This window comes from Tiliqua scincoides, chromosome 3 (genome assembly GCF_035046505.1).
Source record: "Tiliqua scincoides isolate rTilSci1 chromosome 3, rTilSci1.hap2, whole genome shotgun sequence".
Taxonomy (NCBI): Eukaryota; Metazoa; Chordata; class Lepidosauria; order Squamata; family Scincidae; genus Tiliqua; species Tiliqua scincoides.
This window is the reverse complement of record NC_089823.1, coordinates 77,912,084-77,936,302: the sequence shown is the minus strand read 5'-3', so window position 1 is coordinate 77,936,302 and position 24,219 is coordinate 77,912,084. Positions and strand designations below refer to the sequence as shown.

Below are 24,219 nucleotides of genomic sequence, written 5' to 3'. Positions count from 1 at the left end.
TATCAGGCTCTAAAAAGCTACTGATATACGCCATAGCTGTAATCTTTTTTCCTGTGCTTGGTCACAGGCCAGATTAGCATTTAACAAATGTATAACACTTAAGCATCAGTGGTTTTTAAAGGACTGAGCAATAAGTGTTGAGACAACCATCTGCTTCGTGGGTAGTCAGTCAGTCATCTGTAGGATGAATGTCCTTGGCAACAAGTTGAAAATATGCATTGACGTGCTCATGCACAGAAATGAGAAGGATTCATGTGCAAGTAGGTGCTGTCTTTTAAGAACCCCTTGTAAAACTCTGAACAAAAAAACAAAAAAACTATCCAAAGTCATTTATACAGCTAAAATTCAAAGCTAATTAGAATATTTTGGGCTTCAATCTTGTACACCTCTGGTTCTCAAACTCTCACATAATTTGATGACCAGGGTAAGTCTTTGCACGATATAGGTATCACCTATATCCTGCAAAGCAGTGAGAGCAGTGATGCAATCACCAGGTTCACACCACTGCAGGAGACCCAGGGATTTTAAAAAAAACAAAACATACCAGAGTGCCTGCTGGTGTCTGGGATGGGGGTGCTCAGAGCCTGCAAGGCTTCCCCGCACCTCTAAACACTGACAAAATGCAATTGCAACCTACTTCCTGGTTGCAATTGCACTTTGCCAGTGTTTAGAGGAGCAGGGAGCCTTGCAGAGGGCTCCATGAGGCTCCCAGCACTTCTCCAGACTCTGGCAGATACTCAGATATGTTTTTAAAATCCCCTAGGTCTCCCGCAGCAGTGCAATCCTTCCCCCACCCCTTAAAAGGGCAACAGCATTTGTTCTCTGGTTGCTGGGTCGTGACCCACCAGTTTGAGAACCATATCTATACCCACTTTCCTGGATGTAAATCCCATTAAACACAATGGAATTTACTTCTGTGTAGACATGCATAGCATCATGCAGTAAGTCAGAAGCACAATATACAGGTCCAACCTTGTTATACACGGATTTTGTATACATGGATTTGACTCAACACGAATGGCCACTGCAAATGAGAAGCAATGTGCTGATCCCTGGAGAAGGGGAAAAATGCATCCCTTTAAAATCACAGTTTAAAAAAAAAACCGCTTTTCTTACTGTGGTAGAGAGTCAGTCATGCAAACTATCATTCCATTCCTCGGCTGAGCCAGGCAAAGGCAGGGGGTCTGTTGCATTTCTAATTGCTGACTGCCTCTCTACCACAGTAAGAAAAGCTGCTTTTAAACCACAATTGAAAAGGGATGTACTTTTTATTTTTTTTTAAACTGCTTTTATTTAACACATTTTATGGTATCAGCAGGGACTCCCAGAATCAAACCCATGGGGATGCTGAGACACAACCTTATTTTTCATTAGGAGCAATGGAGGGGCAAGAAACCTAGAAGTGGGTCTTTAAATCTATTTTTCCACTGATTTTTTTATCCATGGATTTTTTTTTATCTACTAGGGGTTCCAGAATGAAACCCCAGTGGATGAGGGACGACCTGTACAGTCATATCCGTTCCAGAGAAGGTCAAGCACTTAAAAAAGAAAATGGGAACCTGAAAAGTCACTTGTCCATTCCAGTTTGTAACTGAAAGCGAAGCATCTAGAATATGATAAAAAAAGATAATTTCATCTAACTACACCATTCTTAGGGGCTCTTTTCATTTAGATAAGGCTCCTTGGAATTCAAGCCAAGTTTGATATTAGGCTTGAAATAATGAATATTTTTAAAATATTCAGTATTTCAATATTTTTAAAATATTCATTAATGCTCATAACAACAACATTGAACGTCTTTTGAAAAGAACTACTTCCCATTCCAAAATGCTCCCCTTTTTCTTACCAGATGCTGTCATCTGAGCCAAGAAGAGAAGGAAAAGGGATGTTGCATCTACTTGTAGATGGCCCCATTCATCATCTCCAACTATGGTACCACAAGTGGCTGTGTTGTACTTGGCATGCAGGCTGTCCTGGGTACTCTGTGTATGCTTGAACTTCTCAACTTTATCTACCTAAGAACATAGATACAAACATTTTCCAAATCACAACTTCTAAGACAAATCTCAGTATCCGGGTCTTGTTACAATTTAATTTTATGGGCCCCAGTACAGCAACACACATTTTTATTAGATACACCTGTTTTAATTTAGCAAAGTATCTTGGCTAGAGTTGGGTAAATTTAGCTACTCTAACAGTACTTTCTCGCATTGGTGTACTCAGATTCGGTTAGCCAATTTCAATATAAAACAAAAGGCTACAATTCCCTTTGTTCTGCGAGTGAGAAGGTGTTGGAAACAAATGCTGTATCCCATCCTCCCCCAACCTGCTGCCTTGGCAACACAGTTTTGCATGCCCTACCCAGATGTGGCCCATCTATGAGACTGTCATCTCAGGCAGCAGAGCAGAGTGCCCTGCTCTGACTATCCAATTCACCTCAACTGTTCTTCTCCCAAACCCTGGTTTGGAAAAGGAAGAAGGGAAGAAAGTGGAAGCATGAAGGAAAGAAGAGTGGCGGGCTAGAAAGTTCACACATCCACTTTGTCTCCCTCTCCCTTTTCTAATCAAGGAAGCGAGAGGAACGGAGGCAGGCATATCACCAGGTAAGGAGATAGGTGGGCAGCATTTGGCATACTGCCTCACGAGTCAAGAGTCTTGATGTTGCTCTTGCCCATGCATCGTGGTTAGAGTATTCACGTCAAGCCAAGATCCTCCTATGCCTCATGTTCAGACATTCAACAGCTAATTCTCCTTCCCAGGCCCCTGGCATGTACATATGCTCAGCACGATGCCACACAAATCTTAACCCCAGAGAAACATGCACTGTAAACAGAAGAAGCACTGACAATAGTTTGATATATAAGATGTAGAGGTGTTTGAAGAATATGGGCGCAATCCTAACCCACTTTCCAGCACTGACATAAGGGCAATGCAGCTCCAAGGTAAGGGAACAAACATTCCCTTACTTTGAGGAGGCCTCTGTGAGTGCTACCCAACTACAGGATGCAGCACACATCCCACTGGCACAGCTATGCCAGTGCTGGAATGTTGGTTAGGATTTGGGTCTATGTTGTTTATTTTACTCAAAGTAAACCCATTTTGTTTGACATAGACTCTATCTTACTCACCAGAAACAAACACCTCTAGCCATACATCTTAATGGATAGAGGCTTTTAAATTCATTTTAATGGGACTCATTGTGATTCCTAATTTAAAGAGTCAGGGCCCTGTAACATCTTTCTAACAAACAATTCCTTAGGAACTGTGGAGAGCAGCATCTGACAGCTACAAGTTGACAGCTACTTAATTCATACTGCCTTTCTTAATGTCCTCTCATTCTTCACAATTCAAATATCAGTTATATAATTTTACTTGGATCGCAGTTGCATTATTAGATTTGCACTTGCCACTGAAAATGATAGTAGTAAAGTAGCCCAGTTTATTAGATTACCTGTCTCATCATACATTGCAGAAGTCCCCGCATCAGTTTCACAACATTCTGTAGGAATGAAGTAGAGGGGAGGAAAAATGATTATAATCATACATCTGAAATGCTTGTGTTGGCCATGGTAACATCCTGAATCAGTATCTAACGATAAACTTGATTTAGGTCTAAAATCAGATCAATGTTCATATGAAGGCATTCATTTACAGAACTATTGCTCTATGTAATTTATGAAAACCAATTTGTTACGACACAGAAATACACATACTAACTAGAACAACCTTACCACTTTGTGCAACTGCTTAAGCGAATGGACTGATATAAAACTAAAACTATTAAATGTTTGAACGGAGCCATTCCCACCTTGTAGAATGAAGCTATACCCTCCCCCGTCACACTTTGAGCAATCACACAGCATTTCTGTTTCACAGGAATAACAGTGTACATATAGTGTATGTATTTTTTAAAAATAGGGTATATGTATAAACTTCAGAATTTTCAAGCTACTTATGAGACAAGCCCAAATACTCCAGAGTTGGGCTTACCTTGCAATTCACTTGGTCCTGGCCTTTGTATTAGCCTCCCTAATTCTGCAGCCATTCCTTTTCCTTTCCTGCTGAAACCTACCCAGCAGCAGAAACACCAATGAGAATGGTTGCCACTGAGACCTTCTTTAGATCCTGTAGCAACACTGAGGGTGCCAAGGTCCTCTGAGAAATCTAGTGCCCTTATAAAGAACCCAGATGTCCTGAAAAACAACAATTTCCAGCAATCCTGCCACCTAGATAACAGTCTGAAGCATTCCAAGGCTGATTTAAGGCTTCAGTAGGAACCATTCTTACTATTGTCACTGCTTTAGGGGCCAATCCTGAACTTCCTCAGCACCAGTGTTGAGCGTCACAAATGTGCTGTAAGGTACATCCATGGCACCCGATGAGGAGGGGATATCAGTGCTGGGTCAGCGCCAGTTCACATTGAGCCTCAGCGCCATGTGGTGGTCTGACTGATGCTCAGCAGTGCCAGTCAGTAGTAAACAGTTTTTCAGCAGGGATGAAGGAAGGGAGTGGGCGGAACAGGGTGGGGTAGGGAGGAACCAAGGCAGGAGGGGGTGGGACCAGTACAGCTGGAAGGCCCAACACAGAATCTCTAAAGTCTGTGCCAGCAAATTAGCCAGTGCAAACTTGAGAAGCCCAGTTGCAGGGCTTGGGGCTTTCCCTAAGGAGACCTCTGGCAGTCTCAGCAGTGCCGCTGATGCACTGGTAGTCATTTTGGCATTGCTGCACCTGAGGAACTGCCACCTTCAGGATTGGGCTGCCCGAAGGGAAGAGGGCAATACAGGGACGTATGAGAGAGATGAGGAAGCCTCTAGTTTTTGCAAAGTTCCCATTCACATTACAGGTAACACACTGAGACCTGGAGCTCAGAAAGAGTCCAGCTCAAAACTTATCCAATATAACCCATTCTGAGTTAAGGTCAAATGCACTCATGTTACCTGAACCCACTCCAAAAATGAAACCTAGAAAGTCTGTACATCAATTATGGTAGAAAAATCCTTAATTCTTTGCTATATACATAAGAATTATGTATATATTTGCCTTGAATTCCCTTCAGTGTGAGAGAAAGGCAGGATAGAAATTCTGAAAATAAATACAATAAATAACTAGGAAAGTGATTTATTTTTCAAGTGAAACACCTAATGAACATATATGATTAGTTTTTAATCATCACCAAATTTCCAGAATATCTTCTTAATACAGCAAACCCTCAATTTAAACAGACATCAGAGAAAATAGACATTTTCTTCTTCATTAAAAACTAATCATATATGTTTTGCATCTGTGCATTTTCATTGAATGCATTTCGAATTAATGGACCTTTAGCACTAATGGACACCCCTTCCCCCCATTAGTTCATTAAATCAAAGGTTCACATTAACTCCTTCAGAGGCCCTTCTCCTAATACTCCCATTGGTTGGGTAGCTATAGGAGAGAGGTTCTTTTAACTGATAGCACCCAAACAGTAGTAGGTACATTCACCTGGGCTGTCTCTGTTATCTTGTTGTGCTAGCAAATTCATCTTTCTCTTCTCATATGTCTTTAATAAATACAGACTTAAATTATCAGTTATCTGCTGCATTATTGCTGGCTTTATAGGTTTCTAACTTTTTATTTAATGTCTACTTTTTTATTTTGCAGGTTTCCTTTTTGTATGGTGCTTCTAATTGTATATTGGGATCATTTTGCAAAAGCTGGGCTAAAAACACTTTAATCAGTCAATTGACCAATAAAATATGACCTATAGAATAGACCAGGGGTGCCCAAACCCCGGCCCTGGGGCCACTTTCAGCCCTCGAGGCCTCTCAATGTGGCGCTCAGGGAGCCCCCAGTCTCCAATGAGCCTCTGGCCCTCTGGAGATTTGTTGGAGCCCACACTGGCCCGACGCAACTGCTCTCAGCATGAGAGTGACTGTTTGACCTCTTGCATGAGCTGTGGGATAAGGGCTCCCTCCAGTGCTTGTTGTTTCATGTCTGTGATGCAGTAGCGGCAAGAAAGGAAAGGCCAGCCTTGCTTTGTGCAAGATCTTTTATAGGCCTTGGGCTATTGCAAAACCTTCATTCATTCATATAAGTTCATCTTTAATATATTCATTTATGTAAGCTTATGTAAATTTATTCGAATTTTAAATGTAAATTGATTCTTTTTTCCCCCCGGCCCCTGACACAGTGTCAGAAAGACAATGTGGCCCTCCTGGCAAAAACTTTGGACACCCCTGGTCAATAGTCAAGTGACCAATAGAACAGACCAACATACACCTCCAAAGGAGCTTTTCCACATGTGTCACACCTTTGAAATTACTGCCTTTCAATGGTACAGATCTAATATAATCTACATAATTTAAAGGGATACTTCATGTCCTTAAAAAGTAAGAAACCCTATAGAACAAATATTTTAGATTCTTAGTAGATATTTAAGAACATAAAAGCTGCCTTCAACAGAGTCAGACCCTTGCCATCTAGCTTAGAACTGTCACCACTGACTGGCAGGGGCCCTCCAAAGTTTCAGACATAAATTCTACTCTCCCCTATCTGGAGTTTGAATCTTGGACCTTCCACATCCAATGAAGATGCTCTTCCACTGCGCTGCATTTCCTTTAAAAGCTGCTGCAGAATCAGTATGAAACAAAAATATAATAAAAAGCCATATAAGATAGTACATAGTGAGTAGAAAACATACCTGCTCTAACTCATATGCTTTGGCTTTATCCTCATCCCGATCTGCATTTTTTCTGTACGCCATCCCCAGGCCCCACACAGCCAAGATGCTATATATGTTGTCCCGGACCCAAGCATCCTTTTGTTCTGTGCTGGCTGACAGCAGTCCTGTAACTGGGTTCTTAAAAATGAAACAGAAGAATAAAAATGCGAAATATTACTAAATAGTATCCTGTTCTGTGGCAGCTAAGAGTTGTGAACCATGAAGCCGTAGTTTAATCTCTACTACACCAAGAACTCACAGGTTAAGTCTTAGACAAGCTATTATCTCTTAACATTCTGGAACCCCCAGTGAATTAAAAAAAAAAGTGGAAAAATAACTGTAAAGATCCACATCCTGGTTTCTTGCTCCTCTACTGTCGCCTCAGAATGCATTTGAAAATACACTAATACCACATTCAGCCACTAGATGGGCTTAAAAATGGAATCTAATGGAATAAAATTATAATTATTTAACTGTGCGAAGGTAGGACATTGGATTTTTGGTGCTTTTTTACCTTGTTACAAGGCATTAAAAGGTGGACTTGGTATCAGTGGTGAATCAAATCAGTGGATATCAGGTTTCCACTTGTATGAGGTATTATGAACATTCTTAAACTCTGTATAAGTCTAAAGCTGCCATCCTATATACACTTCCCTGGAAGCGTAAATTCCCTTACTTCCCTAAAAAGAAGTCCCACTGAAAATAGTTGGACACTTCTGAGTAAATATGCATGAGATTGCACTGTTATTCTTATTAATGCCCAAAACAATATTAAGCAACAACTTGGACACTGAGGCAACCTTTGCCTTCTTCTTGACACAGAACATAATTTTATGCACTATAACATTTATGGAGAAACATTACAGTTAAAAGCAACAAGTAGGATATAACCAGTGTTTCAGTTTTGGGTATGCAAATCTCTCATTAGAAGGATCTTCAACAGAGAGCTGACTCCCCTACCCAAACAAGAGAATGTGCCACTATGCTACTCTAGGAAAAAATTCAACCCTTAGAGAAAGCAGATATGGGGCACCCACTGCCCATTTCATGTTCACAGACAATTAGAAATGTTGCCAAAATGGGCACAGCATTTTTTTTTATTTCTTAGATTCACAAGGAAACTAGAGACATTTTAGCTGATTTGTGGCAGCTCCTGCTAGAAACTCAGACAGTATATGTCAGTAAAAAGAATGATAACCATACCGTGAGGGAAGACATCTGGAAATGAAGAATTCCATGAATCTCTCATAGAACATTAATTGTAAAAACTCTATTTGTAAAAAAAATGGTGATAGCCTGCCTATGTGAACTGCCTTAGGTCTGTAAGACTCTCACTCAGTGAGAGTGTCAGTGAGAAAGGCAGTATAGAAATCCATTATTATTATTATTAAGCTCTCTATCTAACATATAGCAATTAACCACTTAGGATTGTAGGAAGAATTCTATTTCGTGTTTCCTTCTATGAATCTTAAATTATATTACCTTTCCTCGGTAAATTTTTCTTTTCATAACAATCTTTGGCCCAAGATTTCACAACCACCAAAAAGTCTTGCCTAAATGCCTGACAAATTTTATGTTTGATTGAATACAGAGAAGAACAGGTTGAAAAACCACCAGAAAGTAGAAAGGAAGGTACACAAAAGACTCACAAGTTGTTTCACTGTCTGTTGGACACCCAAGGACTACAAAAAAAGAGCAGGGCAGGTCAGGGGCAACTAGTGAAATCAGGACAGCCCTAACCTCAATCGTAAGTGTTAACAGAATTATATGTTAAAGCTTAAAAGTTGTTCTGAGGGTGACGAATCTGGACTCAAAATACTCAAGCAGTATACCACAATGACAAAACGACATTTAAAATACTTAAGAGCAGAAAACCAATTGTACACTATAGAGGTTATACAGTATTCATTAGTCCACATGATGACTGGTTAGGATTCAGAAAGAAAAATAGCCATTTGTTTCAGTTCAACAAACTACAATTGCTCTGAAATTTCTGTTCAAACAGTCACTGCTATGAGATAAGGCGGCCAAATACAAGAGGGCAAAAAGATTCATGAATCTCAATAATTATGCAGGAGGTATTGCCACTGTGGCAAGTCTGACACAAACTGGATGTGTCATAATGTTGACTTCTACACTTCTTACAGAGAAACAAGTTCCGTGAGGAAGCAGCAGGATCAAAGAAAGTACACAGGGACGTGTTTGCTCGTATCACCTTACAAGAGTGGAACCTTCAAAGATCACCAGTATCCAATTAAGAGCAATAGGCTACTTCCTTTTTAGAAAGCAAACGTAGGAGAAATCTGAAATGTGCAGAGACTAAATTCCTCAACATCCGTGTGTGAAAAAGTGGGAAAGTATTCCTATACATAAAATGCATGCGAACAAGGCATCATTGAACATAAGAACAACCCCACTGGATCAGGCCATAGGCCCATCTAGTCCAGCTTCCTGTATCTCACAGCAGCCCACCAAATGCCCCAGGGAGCACACCAGATATTAATTCAGCATGGAAGAGGTGAGACGGTCCAGCTTAGTAACTAGCTTAAGCCACTGTAGTGAAAAAGATGACTGGGAAACCTTGAGAAGCTGTGGTTCATTGCAAAGAAGTAAACACACAGGGAAACAAATGCATTCTGGGGTGAAGCTGGGAAGAGCAAGAAACTTATACATGACCTAGAAGTGCGTCTTTCAGCCTTAAAACTAATACTGGAGGTTTGGAAATGGCACAATTTTGCAATGCAACATTCACGTCTTTTTCGTTTTGACAGTATTTTTAACATGGTCCCTGGTATCCATTCTGCAGGGGGTTCCAAAATGGATCGCATCCAACTTCCCAGTGCCAATGCAGCCAGACTGAAGCCCTCAGGTAAGAGAACAAATGTTCCCTTACCTTGAGGAGGCCTCTGTGACTACCCCCACCACCACACTCCACTGGCATGGCAGCATCAGTGCTCAAAAGCTGGATAGGATTGGTCCCTGATTTATCTATTGTTTAATGTTTTTGTCTATTTTATCTTTTGTTATATAGTATATTTCATACTTGTTAGTCAACCCAGGCCTTTTTTGTAAAAGGGTAAGGCAGGTTAAAAATGTTTCAAAATAAAATAAATACACTTCTCAGTGGTGGGAGGAAAGGGGCTTTTTATAGCAACTTCATTCTAAGCTTGGTGCCAGAGGAACAGTGGAACATTTTAGGAGGGAAATAAATGAGTGACTGCTTGTGTAAGGAACACAGAATGATCTTTAGGTTTTAAAGGACAGCATGTTGTGAAATGTGACAGCATTACCACCTCCTCCTGTGCTTCAAGAACATACAAGGTTACTATGGATTATTTTGATCTCCAACCCCAAATCTATTAATTATTAAACCTTTGTGGAGACAAATTCTTTGTGAAATAAAAGGGGGGGTGAGCTGCTTCTTGGGAACAAACCATAATATTTTGAAATGTTTGTTACACTTGATATTTGGTATAGCCCTCTCCAGATAAGCTGACTAGAAAATACTGTGGTGTTTTCCCAGCATCAGGAGAAAAATTTTTTTTTTAAAAATTGCCCCCATGGGCTGCTTTTATTATTTTACTTTTTCATTTGATTTAACTGTGCAACTGCTGCTCCAAATTCTTTTTTTAAATTGAATGTCACTGTATGACCCTGGAGCATTCTGCTGATCGATAACTTATACATTTCTTAAATTAAATAAATGTTAACCTACAAGAAGTCTTTGCTTGCTAAAAATCACACTTGGCTTATTTTTATTTATTGAGCTAATGGGTTGTCTTCATTTTTACAAGACAAGTACTCACGTAAGGCTTCAATCCTATACACACTTACCTGAAATAAATCCCACTGAGTTCAGGACACTTCTGAGGAGATATGCATAGGATTGCCTCACGCACGCTTAAAGGTGCATAAAATATAAGACAAACACACACACAAGCAGCAATCAGAGTGATCAAAATAGCACTCCTTCTTTCCTTGGCTATTTGCCTATCAAAAGGGTGGCTGTTTCCAGACTGCCTGTGTTTGTATTAACAGCGTAGTCAAACTTCTGCATCTGGGGAGCCTGCAGTTTGTGGTTAGAGGTGCCAGTTGCTGCCTTCCTGCTGCTGCACAAAGTGGTCTGCACTGAGGAAAGCACAGTGGCCTACTTGTGGCTGGCTGGCTGGCTATGTGTATGAAAACTGTACATGTACTAGGTTCCTGGGCTGTCAAAGCCCTGATTATTGCCTTCCATGCATTCCCAACATAGGAACATCACTGGTGCATGATAGGTGAGTTGTGGCAGTTGCTAGAGATGCTGTGGGACTACATGTATAGCTACAACCAGGGCTTTTTTTTGTAATAGAACGCACCGGAACGGCGTTCTGGCACTTTTTTTCCCTTTCACTGAGGGAGGGATTCGAACCTCTGACCTCGTGCTCCACAGCCCAGCACTCTCTCCATTAGGCTATAGGAAAGCCTGTAGTCAAAGTGCTCAGAACTAATATATAAGGTCTTGAGCCCAGCTGGTGGCCATCAGCACCTCAAGTACTAGTTCCAAACACTCTGAGTCTAAGAGTTCCTATAGCTCAATTGTTAAAGTGCTGGTCTGTGGAGCCAGAGGCTAGGGGTTCAAATCCCTTTAAGGAAGAATTTTTTATTTTTTTTTTAGGAGGGGAGGTGCTCCATGGCTCCAAAATATAAAGGTTGGTTGCCAGTTGCCAAAAGGGGGGCCAGTTGAGGCTGCAAAACTCCTCAAATTTCAGTTTAAAAATAAATAAATAAATGATTAACAAGTTGTGAGTTCCTGCAACTTTTTTTTTTTTACAAAAAAAGCACTGGCTACAACTACCATTGAGATTTTGACTTTCAAGCTAGCCAAACACAGGATCACAAGTATTCCTAGCACAGCAGCTACTCAACTTAGCAAGAACATAGAACAGCCTAATACCCCTCCCCAACTACTGGAAGTCTGCTTTCTAAGTATTTGAGCCGCTTCAGGAAATGCCCAGCCTGGGCTCTGGCAGACTTCCAAAGCAAGCAGGCTCTAGTTTGAGAATTAGGTACAGCCACAGCAAATTTCTCTTTCTGTGCCTTCTCAGTATCCAGAGGGCAAAGTATAATGCCAACAGGTCACTCTCGACTTAATGGACCATATCCCATTTTGGACTCACACATATTTTGAACACAAGCAATTTGCAAGGCACAGGAATAGTGGGCCACATGAAAAGAATGTATAGTCCGTTCACTCCCCTAATAGCCTATCAACTGCCTGCTTGTATACCTAGGGCTTACCTTGAAAGGAATTTTAATAATAGTGGAAATTAGCAAGAGACAAAAGAAATATATTGCTCTTAACCACAGATTTGCACATCCCATGGCTCATCTTCACTGAATCTCACTGACTTCAAAAGGATTTCAGAAATGCCTGTACTTTATGTTGGATATATGTATTTGTGGAGTCTAGTCCTGCTTTGCTAATGCTAATGTCAGGGTTTTCCTCCAAATTCAGAAAAGTCATTTTGGGAGTTAAAACAACAGCTAACAAAGCTTATTTCTTTTGTTGTGGCATGTTACTCTGTTTTCCATGAATTATATTCAAAATGTCACAGTCTGGCAGGCAATTTTTACAAGGATTACTAACTGTTGCTGTCCTATGTAGAGTCTGCTCCTGGTACAGTTTGTGGTAAAGTTGTTATTAACCCTAAGGGTCTTCAACCTGAATCCACAATGTTCTGTCTACTCCAGCTTACACTGCTTAGCAAGAAATAGTTTTGGAAAAATCCCTGGTTCTCATTTCTACAGACTTCTCAACAGACATCTTTCTACAGTAAGACATTTTCAGGTTATTTACCACAAATACATGGCTCAAAAAATAGCTAGAATTAGAACACTGTGTTTATGCATATCAAAGAGCAAAAATATATCTGATGGACCTATGTTGTTATTTTTATCTACCAGCTTTCATGTTGTCAGGACTGACTTCTCTTTTAGACCAGGTGTGGTTAAAACAAATAGAGTACCTCCATGTTCATACTAGTTTTATTGCAAGGATCACTTCAGTCAGGATTATTTTCTGAAATATTCATCACTTATGTAGAAAAAAGCACCCAAGTGTGGATCATCACTTATGATGAATGCAAACATGTCTGTTCACTATACACATCTGAAACACACAAGTGTTCTGGTCACCTGATACTGTATCTTTGATAAACTGATGCACGACAATTATTATTGTCATCGATAATATCATCATCATGAATGATGAAGCAACAGGGCAGGCGTCTAGAACAATGGTGGCAGAAAACTCGTGATGAATCCGATCGGACACGGAGTAGAGCTCATTATAGAGCCTACTCCGTGGCGGTGGTAGCAGCAAAGAGATTGTTCTTCTCTGCTACCATTGCGTCTCTGCTGACGTCTCTCTGTCCGGCAGAGCTGTTCCATGTTGTATGGGGGCTCCTTCATCAGGCCCCTCCAGTAGACCAGGAGGAATACACGGTCAGCCACTGTGACGTGTTTGCGCAACATTTTGCAGATAAAATCGATCGAATTTGTCACAACTTGGATGCCACATTGACAATATCTGACGATGTCCCCTTGGCAACTGCTTGTCCAGTGTTGTGGGATTCTTTTCAGCTTGTACAGCCTGAGGATGTGGACAGACTCCTTTGGAGTGTGAGGCCATCTGCCTGCCTGTTTGACCCTTGCCTGGCTTGGTTGATAAGAGCTGCCCGGGGTGGACTGGCTGAGTGGATGGGGAGGGTGGTCAACTCTTCCTTGATGGAGGGGACGTTGCCACTCGCTTTGAAACGGGCAGTGGTTTGCCCCCTCCTGAAGAAACCCTCCCTGGATTCCACTGTGTTGAACAACTACCGGCCAGTCTCTAACATCCCGTTTCTGGGCAAGGTAATTGAGCAGGTGGTGGCGTCCCAACTCCAGAGGGTCTTGGATGAAGCCGATTATCTGGATCCTTTTCAATCTGGTTTCAGGCCGGGCTTTGGGACGGAAACTGCCTTGGTCGCCTTGGTGGATGACCTACACCGGGGACTGGACAGGGGGAGTGCGTCACTGTTGGTCCTGCTGGACCTCTCAGCAGCTTTCGATACCATCGACCATGGTATCCTTCTGGGCCGATTTGGGAGTTGGAGGCACGGTTTTGTGGTGGTTCCGCTCCTACTTGGAGGGTCGGTCCCAGATGGTGGTGCTGGGGGATGCCTGCTCGACACTCTGGCCTTTGAGGTGCGGGTGCCGCAGGGCTCAATTCTGTCCCCCATGCTATTTAACATCTACATGAAACCGCTGGGAGAGGTCATCCGGGGGTTTGGAGTGGGGTGTTATCAATATGCTGATGACACCCAGCTTTATCTCTCCTTTCCTCCAGACTCCAGGGTGGCGGTTGAGGGCCTGGAGCACTGTCTGGAAGCAGTGAGGATCTGGATGGGGGCTAACAAGCTGAAATTAAATCCGGATAAGACAGAGGCTCTCCTGGTTCAGAAATCCTTGATGCAGGTGCTGGACTATCGGCTTGCCCTGAATGGGGTTGCACTCTCCCTGAAGGAGCAGGTCCGCAGCTTGGGGCTCCGCCTGGACTCGCAGCTGCTCCTGGATTCCTAGGTGGCGGCTGTGGCTAGGAGGGCCTTCGCTCAGCCTCGACTGGTGCGCCAGCTACGGCCGTACTTGGATCGTGCAGACCTGGCCACAGTGATCCATGCCACGGTGACATCGAGGTTAGATTATTGTAACGCGCTTTATGTGGGGCTGCCCCTAAAGACGGTTCGGAAACTGCAATTAGGGCAGAATGCGGCGGCCCATGTGGTTACTGGAGGTAGGCGGTTTGACTCTGTCAGCCCGCTTCTCCAGGGGCTACATTGGCTGCCCATTCGTTTCCGGGCCCAATTCAAGGTGCTGGTTTTGACCTTTAAAGCCCTTTACTGCTCTGGGCCAGGATATCTTAGGGACCGCCTACTTCCGTACAATCCGGCTCGTCCTCTTAGGTCATCAGAGAAGGCCTTTTTACAAGTGCCGCCGCCTAGGGAGGTACGTGGGGCGGCTGCAAGAAATAGGGCCTTCTCAGTAGTGGCACCAACGCTATGGAACTCCCTTTCCCTTGACTTAAGAATGGCTCCCTCTCTTGAGACTTTTCGGCGGGGCCTGAAGACCCTTCTGTTTAAACAAGCCTTTTGAGTTCATGGCCTTTTTAGCATCTTTTTAAACATCTTTTCTACATCTCTTAGTATTTTTTACAGGCCTGATTCCTATGATCTGCTGTTCTATGCTCCTTTTACCTGATTTTTTATCTGATTACTGTTTTTATGATATTTGTTAATATGTTAATGTTTTTATCTGTTTTTTAATATTATGTTTTAATCTTTTTTAACCTGTTGTAAGCCGCCCTGGGTCCCTTTGGGGAGAAGGGCGGGGTATAAATAAAGTTTATTATTATTATTATTATTATTATTATTATTATTATGCAGAAGTAGCTCCAGCAAGACAGTATATTGTAGACATTATGAACAAAAAAAATGCTTGCCAAAAATGCTTGTACTTGTGTGGGTACAGTATGCAAGAACTGGCTGAGACATAGAGGCTTGGTTAAAGTATTAAAAGAAGGCCTGCATTAAAGCTGAAGGCTTCAACAGAGAGGAGTTCTAACAGGTAGACAATCACTTATCTGCTGGAAATGAGTAATGCGACTCCCCCAAAAATCTGAGGCAAGCCAGGGTGGGAAGGGGAAATCCTGCAAGGCAATTGTTGGAGACAGAGGTGCTTAACACATTTCATTAGCTGTTCAGCTCATCAACAAGATGAAACAAGGAAAAAACAAGCTCAAACAGTAAGCAGAAGCAGTAGATGGAAGAAGTAAAGATGACAGAGGCCTGAAGAGGATGGAGCCCTCAACTCTACCTTAATGAAAGAACAAAATATTCTACTGGTATCTCGACAACATGTTTTGCTGATCACTGGAATCTGCCTGAGACTTTATATTGTTTGAAGCCCCTCAAAGAACTTTAAAAGGGAATGGAGGAATTACTGCCCGACACCACCTTTGCCTGGTACTTGGGGAACATCCATACACTCCACATAGAAGCGAATGCTGCAAACTCGCTCAGTAAGCACATCCTTTACAATATGCTGGCATCTACCCATAAACACTTCATAATGGAAATTAAAGGTTCAGCCTTCAGTTAAATGATTCTCCCATCCAAAATACTGTATGCATCTGTCAGCCGCGGACCTCCGCAGCCCTGCGCCTGGGGCAAAGCTCCGTGATGGCACCCCCATGGGCTATCGCTGCCCTCCCATGCGGAAATCCACCCTCCTCTACTCATCACAGAGCCTCGCAGGACCTTCTCCCACGTCGGGGAAACCCCTGTCATGTTCCCTGACACTATTAACTGTGCTTCAGGCAAACTGGAAGCACAGTTGCCACCCCTGTCAGGAGCCTCAGAGAGGCTTCTGCGGGGTCCTAGCAGCCAGTGCCTGGGGCATCTGCCCCAGGGAAGTCTATGGTAGGTATGCAACTAGCATCTGTTTGATGCAACCTGTCAGGATCTTGAAGAGAAGAGAAAAGTGATCAATATATAACCAAGCAGGAATTACTAATAAAAATAAAAAGTGAGAGAACAATTAAGAATAGGTAGGGCCTATTCTCATATAAGAGCCACACTGACCTGCTGACTCAAAATGGTCTGCTGAACAAGCCGAGCATAGCCGTCTAAACGGACTCCAGAGTTGCTCCTGCTCCTCATCTTTAGCGTTCTCACAGTCCTTCAGGAGAAAAGTGTGACTGGTTGGAGGCACTTTTGTCTCTTAGCATGTGCAGCTCATACATCCATCAGCAGGCTGGGCTGTGACTCTTGCTTGCAAGGAGTGCCTAGGTTCCAAAATAAACAGAGTAGCTGTCAACAAAACAGATGTTACCGGAAGAATTTCCCCTTTGGCCTACATATCATCCTACAACCATTCAACAACATTTACACAGGAGTACGCCAGATTAAGCTCAGTGAGACTCCCTAATAAGCATACATAGTAGCAGACTGTAAATGAAACTTATGGGCACAATTTCACACATTGTTCTATATCCTACCTATACAGAGAAACATCATAACTGGTATTTACCATAATCTTTGCATGTCCCAAAACTACATCAGGCATGCCTTCAAATACACAACAAATAATTCCCAACAGGAATAATTTTGTTGTGTCTCTCCATCTCATTTGTCATCTCATCTCATCCATGCTCTATGAAATTCAAGACAATCTACACGGGCTTTTCCCATGTCATCCTCACAATAATGTTGTGAGGTAGACCAGCAAGAGACATTGTGGTTGACCCCAAGATCACCTTATGAACTTCATGGCTGGAAGGGGTGCGAGTGTGTGTTACTTAAAAGGTTTAACAAATCTAAACTGTGGACAAGAATACATCAGATACATCCTATCAGGATTCTTTGTTGCCATAGACTTATATAGCTATTTCTCTGGCATTTGTAAGAACCATGATTTCAATTCTGACATAGAACAGGACTGCACTGTAGGGTCCAGTGTGTATTCTATTTAAATTAATAGCAAATGCTTCATTTTAAATCAATGGCAAAAGTACAAGTGGTTGAATTGCACTCTTAAAATGCTTGTGTGCTCCATAATGGGAATCTCATTCAAATACTGTTTTCTTGCCAAGAACCATTAATAGTTTCACATTTCCATTTTGGACTCCTCTTGTCTGTGTATATAATTATAACACCAGGGACAGTTGAGCCTGGGTAGGAACTATCTTGGGGGGAGGCCTTCTGGGATACTCAAACAGAGGGGACAAATACCTACCAAATCAGGGGTGATAGTGGAAGGAAATCTGCAGAAATGCTACAAAGCTCTTTCTCAGTCAGCCATTTTCAACCACTGTGCTGTGGCACACTGTTGTGCCGCGGATGGTCTGCAGGTGTGCCAACGGAGTTTGGGGGAGGATCATTTGTTAGCAGAGCCACTGGGGGATGTGAGCCCCTGCTGTCAGTGTGGGGTGCCTTGTCAATTGTCCAAAAACCGATTGTGCGCCTTGACAGTTTTAGGGCCTTGTCAGTGTGCCCTGAGATGAAAAAGGTTGAAGATTGCTGTTCTAAGTTACCAGGTCCCCCAAGGGAACCACAGGGCTCTGTCACCCCCCAAATGGTCTGATAAGACTTCAGGATCCGCCCAACCTTAGAGGGAAGCTAGGAAACCTTGCACCAACACCGCCTGGCTGGATGCCTGCAGTATTTGTTGCCTGATCCTGCTTGTCTCATTGTCTCTCTCTCTCTTTTTTTTTTTTTTTGGAAACAGGCGCCCTCTTTGTATACATCTGGAGCTGCTTCTTCAAAAGGGGGGCGATGCCTTTCGCACTCCCTTCTTCAGAGCACAGTCAACATCCTTGCTCCCCAACCCCGCCGACGCAACACAGACCAAAGACCCACTTTCGGAGTGTTAAGCATCTTACATAACCAGCGGGCTGCGGAGGAACCACAAGGTCATCCAGCCCTGCCCCGTTTCACTTCCAAAGCAAGAGCCACCACTGCACTCCCCCCAGCAACCCCGCTAATGGAAGTGGAGGCTGCAGCAGAGGCGATCGCATCCCCTTACCTGTCAAGACCCTTACTCAGGTCCCATTAACCAGGATGAAGCCTTTCTGCCTGCGCAGCGCCTGGCCCGGGAGAAAGTCCTGGGTTCTCTGCAGGGGAACGCAGCAGGGACTCTCCAGTCCTGGGGCTGCGGCTACTGTTGCAGCGGAAAGCTTCCGAGGTGAGGTTGCAGCCAGGCACGCGCCGTTGGGACCCGAGCAATGCTGCTTCCTCTTGATTAGGTTGCTTACGGGGCCGATGGGAGGCAGCAGGTCTTCTAAGGATAGCGGAAGGGCAGGCTGAAGTCGCGCAGTGCTGACGTTCCCTAGTAAGATGGGGGGAGGAGGAGAGGGAATGACTGCATGGCTGGTGCTGTAGTCTGCAGTCAACAGTGCATGCTCTCCTGTGCATTTTGCAACGGGGTTTCTTTATGTGGCTGTCAGGACCTGGCTGTCAACTGCCTCTGTGTGTTTTGTATTGAGAGCCCCATCCTAGGCAGGTCTACTCAGAAGTAAGTCCCACTGCATCCAGTGGATCTACTCCCAGGAAAGTGTGCATAGGATTGTTGCCACAGGCATCGATCAGGCAAGGCTCCTAGGGCTGCAATCCTATCCACATTTACCCAAGAGTAAACCCTATACACTGTAACAGGGCTTACTTCTGATTAGACCTGCATAGGGTTGGGCTTTTGGTTACATAGATAGCAGTGTAAATACTAATGGGGGGAAAAAGCCCTGAAGAAAAAATGTCAGTGAATTTCACTTGAGACACCAGCACACTGGTGAACCTTATTTATCCAAAACTGTAGGTGTCCATACTTGTCCATTAGAAGGAAAAATCCCCAATCTAAAGGAAGGTAATGATGCCTTTATTAGGACCAACCGAAATGTAAGGATGTACAGATGGTACACTTTCATGCCCATAGGATTCGTCCATCGGGCTATGGTATGCAAAAGAAGGAAAAAGAAGGGGGAGGATAATGGGAACATGCAGGTTCTCCACCAGTAGTAGTTTGTAAATCAAAGATGGATTTGATGAAGTTTTTATAGAATCTTGAACAAACCTCTGAAGGGTTTGAGGTGGTTTCAATATTCAAAAACCTTTATCAGGCATTGTAGTCAGACAAAAAAACAGACATACAACCAAAGCAAAATATACACAGACTCTCTGCCTAAGAAGTAGAGTTGTTAGGGTGTATGGGGAATATGGTTCTGCATTTAGTTAGAATGTCATGCAAAAACTTAGCCAGTTGATTTATGACCAGCGTGTCAGTGGAGGCTAGAAGCAGGTGTAGCGTTTCATCATCCCATGCTTATAAAGGGCCATCTGAAAGTAGATTTAGAAACTTGTTTCTGATATCCATATATTAAGGGCAATGCAGTACTATGTGAGCTAAGGATTCAATAAGCCTGATTACGTGCACATATGGTTGAAATTTGAGAGTGCTGGCAAAATCTAGCTCACGAAATGGAAATACATTACATCGAACAAGTGTAAAAGCTTGAAGGATCTGTGGATCATTTAGTACATAAAGATATCTGGGACAACCACCAAGGACCAAAGGTAACTGCAACTGAAGGGGGGAACAGGTCGTATTAGCAGCTGCATTAATTTCTTGGCTTTCATTGTCCCAAAATCTGCACAAGATGCTCGTTTTGTTCCTATTCAAAGTATAATTGCCCAAAATATCCAGCAAGAGGCCAACAGAGCTGATTTTAAGAATGCAACGACAAAAACCCGTAGATTGCCAGGAATCAGAAAGGCTCAAAAAAGAGGGGCTTGTCCCACATTGAAGCAAACATTGAGCCAGAACTTGATAAATCTGGCCCAAGCTAAATGCTCAAGTCTATATTGCCCAGCCTCTAGACCAGGGGTGCCCAAACCCCAGCCCTGGGGCCACATGCGGCCCTCGAGGCCTCTCATTGTGGCCCTCAGGGAGACTCCAGTCTCCAATGAGCCTCTGGCCCTCCAGAGATTTGTTGGAGCCCGCACTGGCCTGACACAACTGCTCTCAGCGTGAGGGCGACTGTTTGACCTCTCGCATGAGCTGTGGGATGAGAGCTTCCTCCACTGCTTGCTGTTTCATATCTATGATGCAGTAGCAGCAGCAAAGGAAAGGCCAGCCTTGCTTTGTACAAGGCCTTTTATAGGCCTTGAGCTATTGCAAGACCTTCATTCATTCATATAAGTTTATCTTAATATATTCATTTATGTATACTTATGTAAATATATTCAAATTTTAAATGTAATTTAGTTCGTTTTTTTCCCCAGCCCCCAACACAGTGTCAGAGAGATGATGTGGCCCTCCTGCCAAAAACTTTGGACACCCCTGCTCTAGACATAAGGCTGCATATGGAATGCAGCGGCCTAAGCCAAAGATGATATATAAAAAGGCTGAGAACTCTCCCCACATCCTGGTTGAAGGCTGGCAGTCAAATTTGAATCCCATAAAGGAGTTGGACTGAAATTTTGGCATTAAAAATACGCAGAGCTGCTGGAATGAATTTCCTTTCAAGTAAAAAAAGCATAATATGGCCTGAGATTAAAGTTTAGCAGAACTAATGCCGAAATGCGTTGAGAGACCCATGACAATTTGTAATGGAAATTCAAACCCAAATACCTAAATGTCTTGTTGGATCGCCTTGCTGTGGAAAACCCAGGAACGATACTTCCACGATTTCTCAAACACAAGAATTTTAGATTTAGTGGTTTCATTATGTGCCCACAGCTGTTCAGAGGAAAAAATGGTAGAAAGTCCGTACCCCTCCTTCCCCATATCCTGGAAATATATGGTAGTTTATTAATTTAGGCTGAAATCCTATACTCATTTACCTGGGAATAAAGGCTCAATCCTATCCAACTTTCTAGCAGCAATGCAGCCCTGAGATAAGGGAACAAACATTACCTTCCCTTATCTTGAGGAGGCCTCTGTGACTGCCCTCCCACCACAGGATGCAACACATGCCCCATTGGGCACAGCTGCATCAGTACTGCAAAATTAGATAGGATTGGGCCGTAAGTCTCATTGTATTTAGGGGGCAGACATGCATAGGACTGCTCTATCACTTGTTTGTAGCGCTAACTTGAATATTCCTTCCAAGGCAGAAAAGGGTGTAACTGGTATGCTCACAGAAGGAAAAGGGATGATTTTTCTTTTTCTTCTATGGTAATTATAGGTGCACAGACCCCTTTGACAGTAACAGTGTTGCAACAAGTTGTGACACAACCTCCAGATGTTTGGCAATTATGTCATTGCTGAAATTCCAGGTTGCCAAGCTCTTCACTGCACAGAACTTGGCTGGGAGGTACATGGCCATGCCAGTGTGCAAGGAACACTGCTTGTCACCTATTTTATTTGTCACTGCAATTTATTTGTAGGCCAATGTTCAGGAGACATAATGCCATAATAGCTAGAGATGTCTGGTAGAGGGCTCTAACTACCAGATGAGGGCATGACTCCTCATCTGACTGATGCTCAGTCCTAACCCACTTATGTGATCTACTTGAAGCATCAGCTTTTAAAGCAGGTTCTTAAGATCCATGAGTATCAACTGCATGGCCATCACTATTTCTGCTACAACTTTAAGCAGGAAAATAAGGGCACAATCCTAATCAGGTCTTTGTTCAATGGGACTTACTCTCAGGAAAGTGTGGTTAGGATTGCAACCTAAGCATCCAGGCCATCTAGCAAGGCTGCACGGAGATCCATGTCTCTCAGGGTGTGTGCATGTGTTGTTTTGGATACTTCAAGTTGGCATGTCAGCTCCTCCTGTTGGACTTCCAAGCTCCACAATAGGTTGCTCCACAACTTTCTTTGAGTTAGGACATACTGGATGATCCAGAATGCTTTTCTCAAAAGGGGCTAATGAAGCATGCAATCTGCATTTGTACCACTAAAAGCCTCACGTCAACATTACTACATTTTCTTTTTCCTGAAAATAAAAAATTTTGCAAAATGTACCAGTTGGCCAAGTACTGTAATCACAAAAAAGGCCCTTAGGCTGTTGCAAATCATATGATTTCATTTTATGCTTATGAACAAGATTTTATACAACTAGGGGCAAACAAGAATGTTCTAGAAGAACCCAGGGTACCTGTGATCTAACTGGAGGAAGTTAGTGTAGCCTAAGGTTCTATCTGGCAAGGTTGCCCCAATTTCAGTTCACAGAAATTAGATATATTTTAGCTCATGCTACCAGTTGACTGCTTAAATACAGTCATGAGTTGGGAGTTCATTTACTGATCTAAAATGAAGAGACTGCAAAGTAAATACCTTACTTGAAAGAAGACAACAGGCAAGCAGAGCCCATGTGAGCTCTATTGGAAGCATACCTGCATCTTGCTAAAGCTGCATTCACTTACATTTTTTGAGAGTGCATGGAATAAAGTGCTGTTTTCATAATTTATCTAAAGTAGTATGCAAGACAGTTGGAACAAATCAGTAGGAAAAAGGGAGACTAATTGTCGAGTTAATTGCAGGAGATATGATAGTATTTGAAGGTCAGTCCTTCATAGACTCTTCAACAGTGCAATCCTATATACGTTTATGCAGAAGGAAGTCCTATGACATTCAATGTGATTTACTCTCAGAAAAGTGATGCTCCTGAGAGTGCATCACTTAGGACTACAGCTTTAGAACATTTAGAACATGTTGATCTTGTTTATTGGTCTTGACAAAACACACCGTAATTCCTGTGGATGGTTGCTGCCTATAGTCCTCATGCTACAAATGCAGTGCCCCCAACTGAATCCATTCTTTATTGAGCAGTGTTTCTCAAACTGTGAGCTGGGACCCACTAGGTGGGTTGTGAGCCAATTCCAGGTAGGTCCCTATTCATTTCAATATTTTATTTTTAATATATTAGACTTGATGCTACCATGGTATGTAACTGCATTTGGGGAGATGCTACAGAGTTGTACTTTTAACAACCTACTATGTATATTCTTTTAACAATGATAGTAAATGGGACTTAATCTTGGGTAGGATTGCAGCCTAGGATTGTGAAAAATTTTCTTGCTTGATGACATCACTTCTGATGGGTACTGACAGATTCTCATTCTAAAACGTGAGTCCCAGTGCTAAATGTGTGAGAACCACTGTTACAGAGAGAAAATTTGGAGAAAAGTCTCCAAATCTCATTGTGTTATGTATCTGTATTAACATGCATAGTTGGCATGATCCTCATGTGTCTCTATAATCTTTAGCCTCTGAGAACATTTCCTGCGTTTGCCATTATTCCTAGCTATTGGTTGTACAGGACAAGATTATAATAATATTGTTAATTCATTGACCATCATTAGATTTAAAAAAAAAAAGGAAAAACTGAAAAAGATTAAGAATATATAACCATGTAAGTGATATATGTCTACCCTATAAAGACCCATTGGCAGAACCATATAAAGTGGGTCTACCAATTATAGACATGCTGGAAGCCTGAAGTAGGGAAGGGAGCATCTCCTACCTTTAGAGGGAAATATTAGGTGTCAAAATGACTCCATGCTTGCTTGCAACTCTCAAAATTTGTGTTGCCAGGAAATATCCTTGGCAGAAGATAGTATACACAGGCTGGCCTTGGGCAGGGACAAGGAGTCAGTTGTGCCTCAGGAACCCCAGTCAATGTAAAAAGCCACAAATCCCTAACTCCAAACCTTGCTACAGGCTAAACAGAGGCCAAGTTCCCCACCCTATCTTCTATGAGCAATGGGGGGAGGCGGAGGATCAAAAACCTTTCCCTCCACTGGTTACTTTGGTGGTGTACTTTGGAAGGGAGTGTAAACCCTTTCTTGCCCTCTGAAGCAAACATTTGGAGAAGGAATTTGTCTTGCAGTTCATAGCCCACCCCCTGCAAATTTCACAGGATCTCCATGGCCTGAACCATTTGTTTTCCTTCTTTAGCCCTAACCCTTACACCTGAGTTTATTTTAGTAAGATAATGACATGAT

At 42.7% G+C, this 24,219-nt stretch overlaps 1 protein-coding gene across 3 annotated transcripts in view; it reads right to left on the bottom strand.

Moving 5' to 3' along the window:
- Positions 1–18,506, bottom strand: part of PHKA2 (phosphorylase kinase regulatory subunit alpha 2) — an 83,682-nt gene extending 65,176 nt beyond the window's left edge. For all 3 annotated transcript variants that reach the window (XR_010794155.1, XM_066622135.1, XM_066622136.1), the window contains exons 1-5: positions 18,299–18,506; positions 16,357–16,559; positions 6,680–6,838; positions 3,452–3,499; positions 1,847–2,015 (exon numbers count right to left, since the gene is read on the bottom strand). Coding sequence is in view for 2 of the 3 variants with exons in the window: in XM_066622135.1 (XP_066478232.1) it covers positions 1,847–2,015; positions 3,452–3,499; positions 6,680–6,838; positions 16,357–16,434 (454 nt within the window). In the remaining variant the exon portion in view is untranslated. The remainder of the gene's footprint in view (positions 1–1,846; positions 2,016–3,451; positions 3,500–6,679; positions 6,839–16,356; positions 16,560–18,298) is intronic.
- Positions 18,507–24,219: the final 5,713 nt, after the last annotated feature.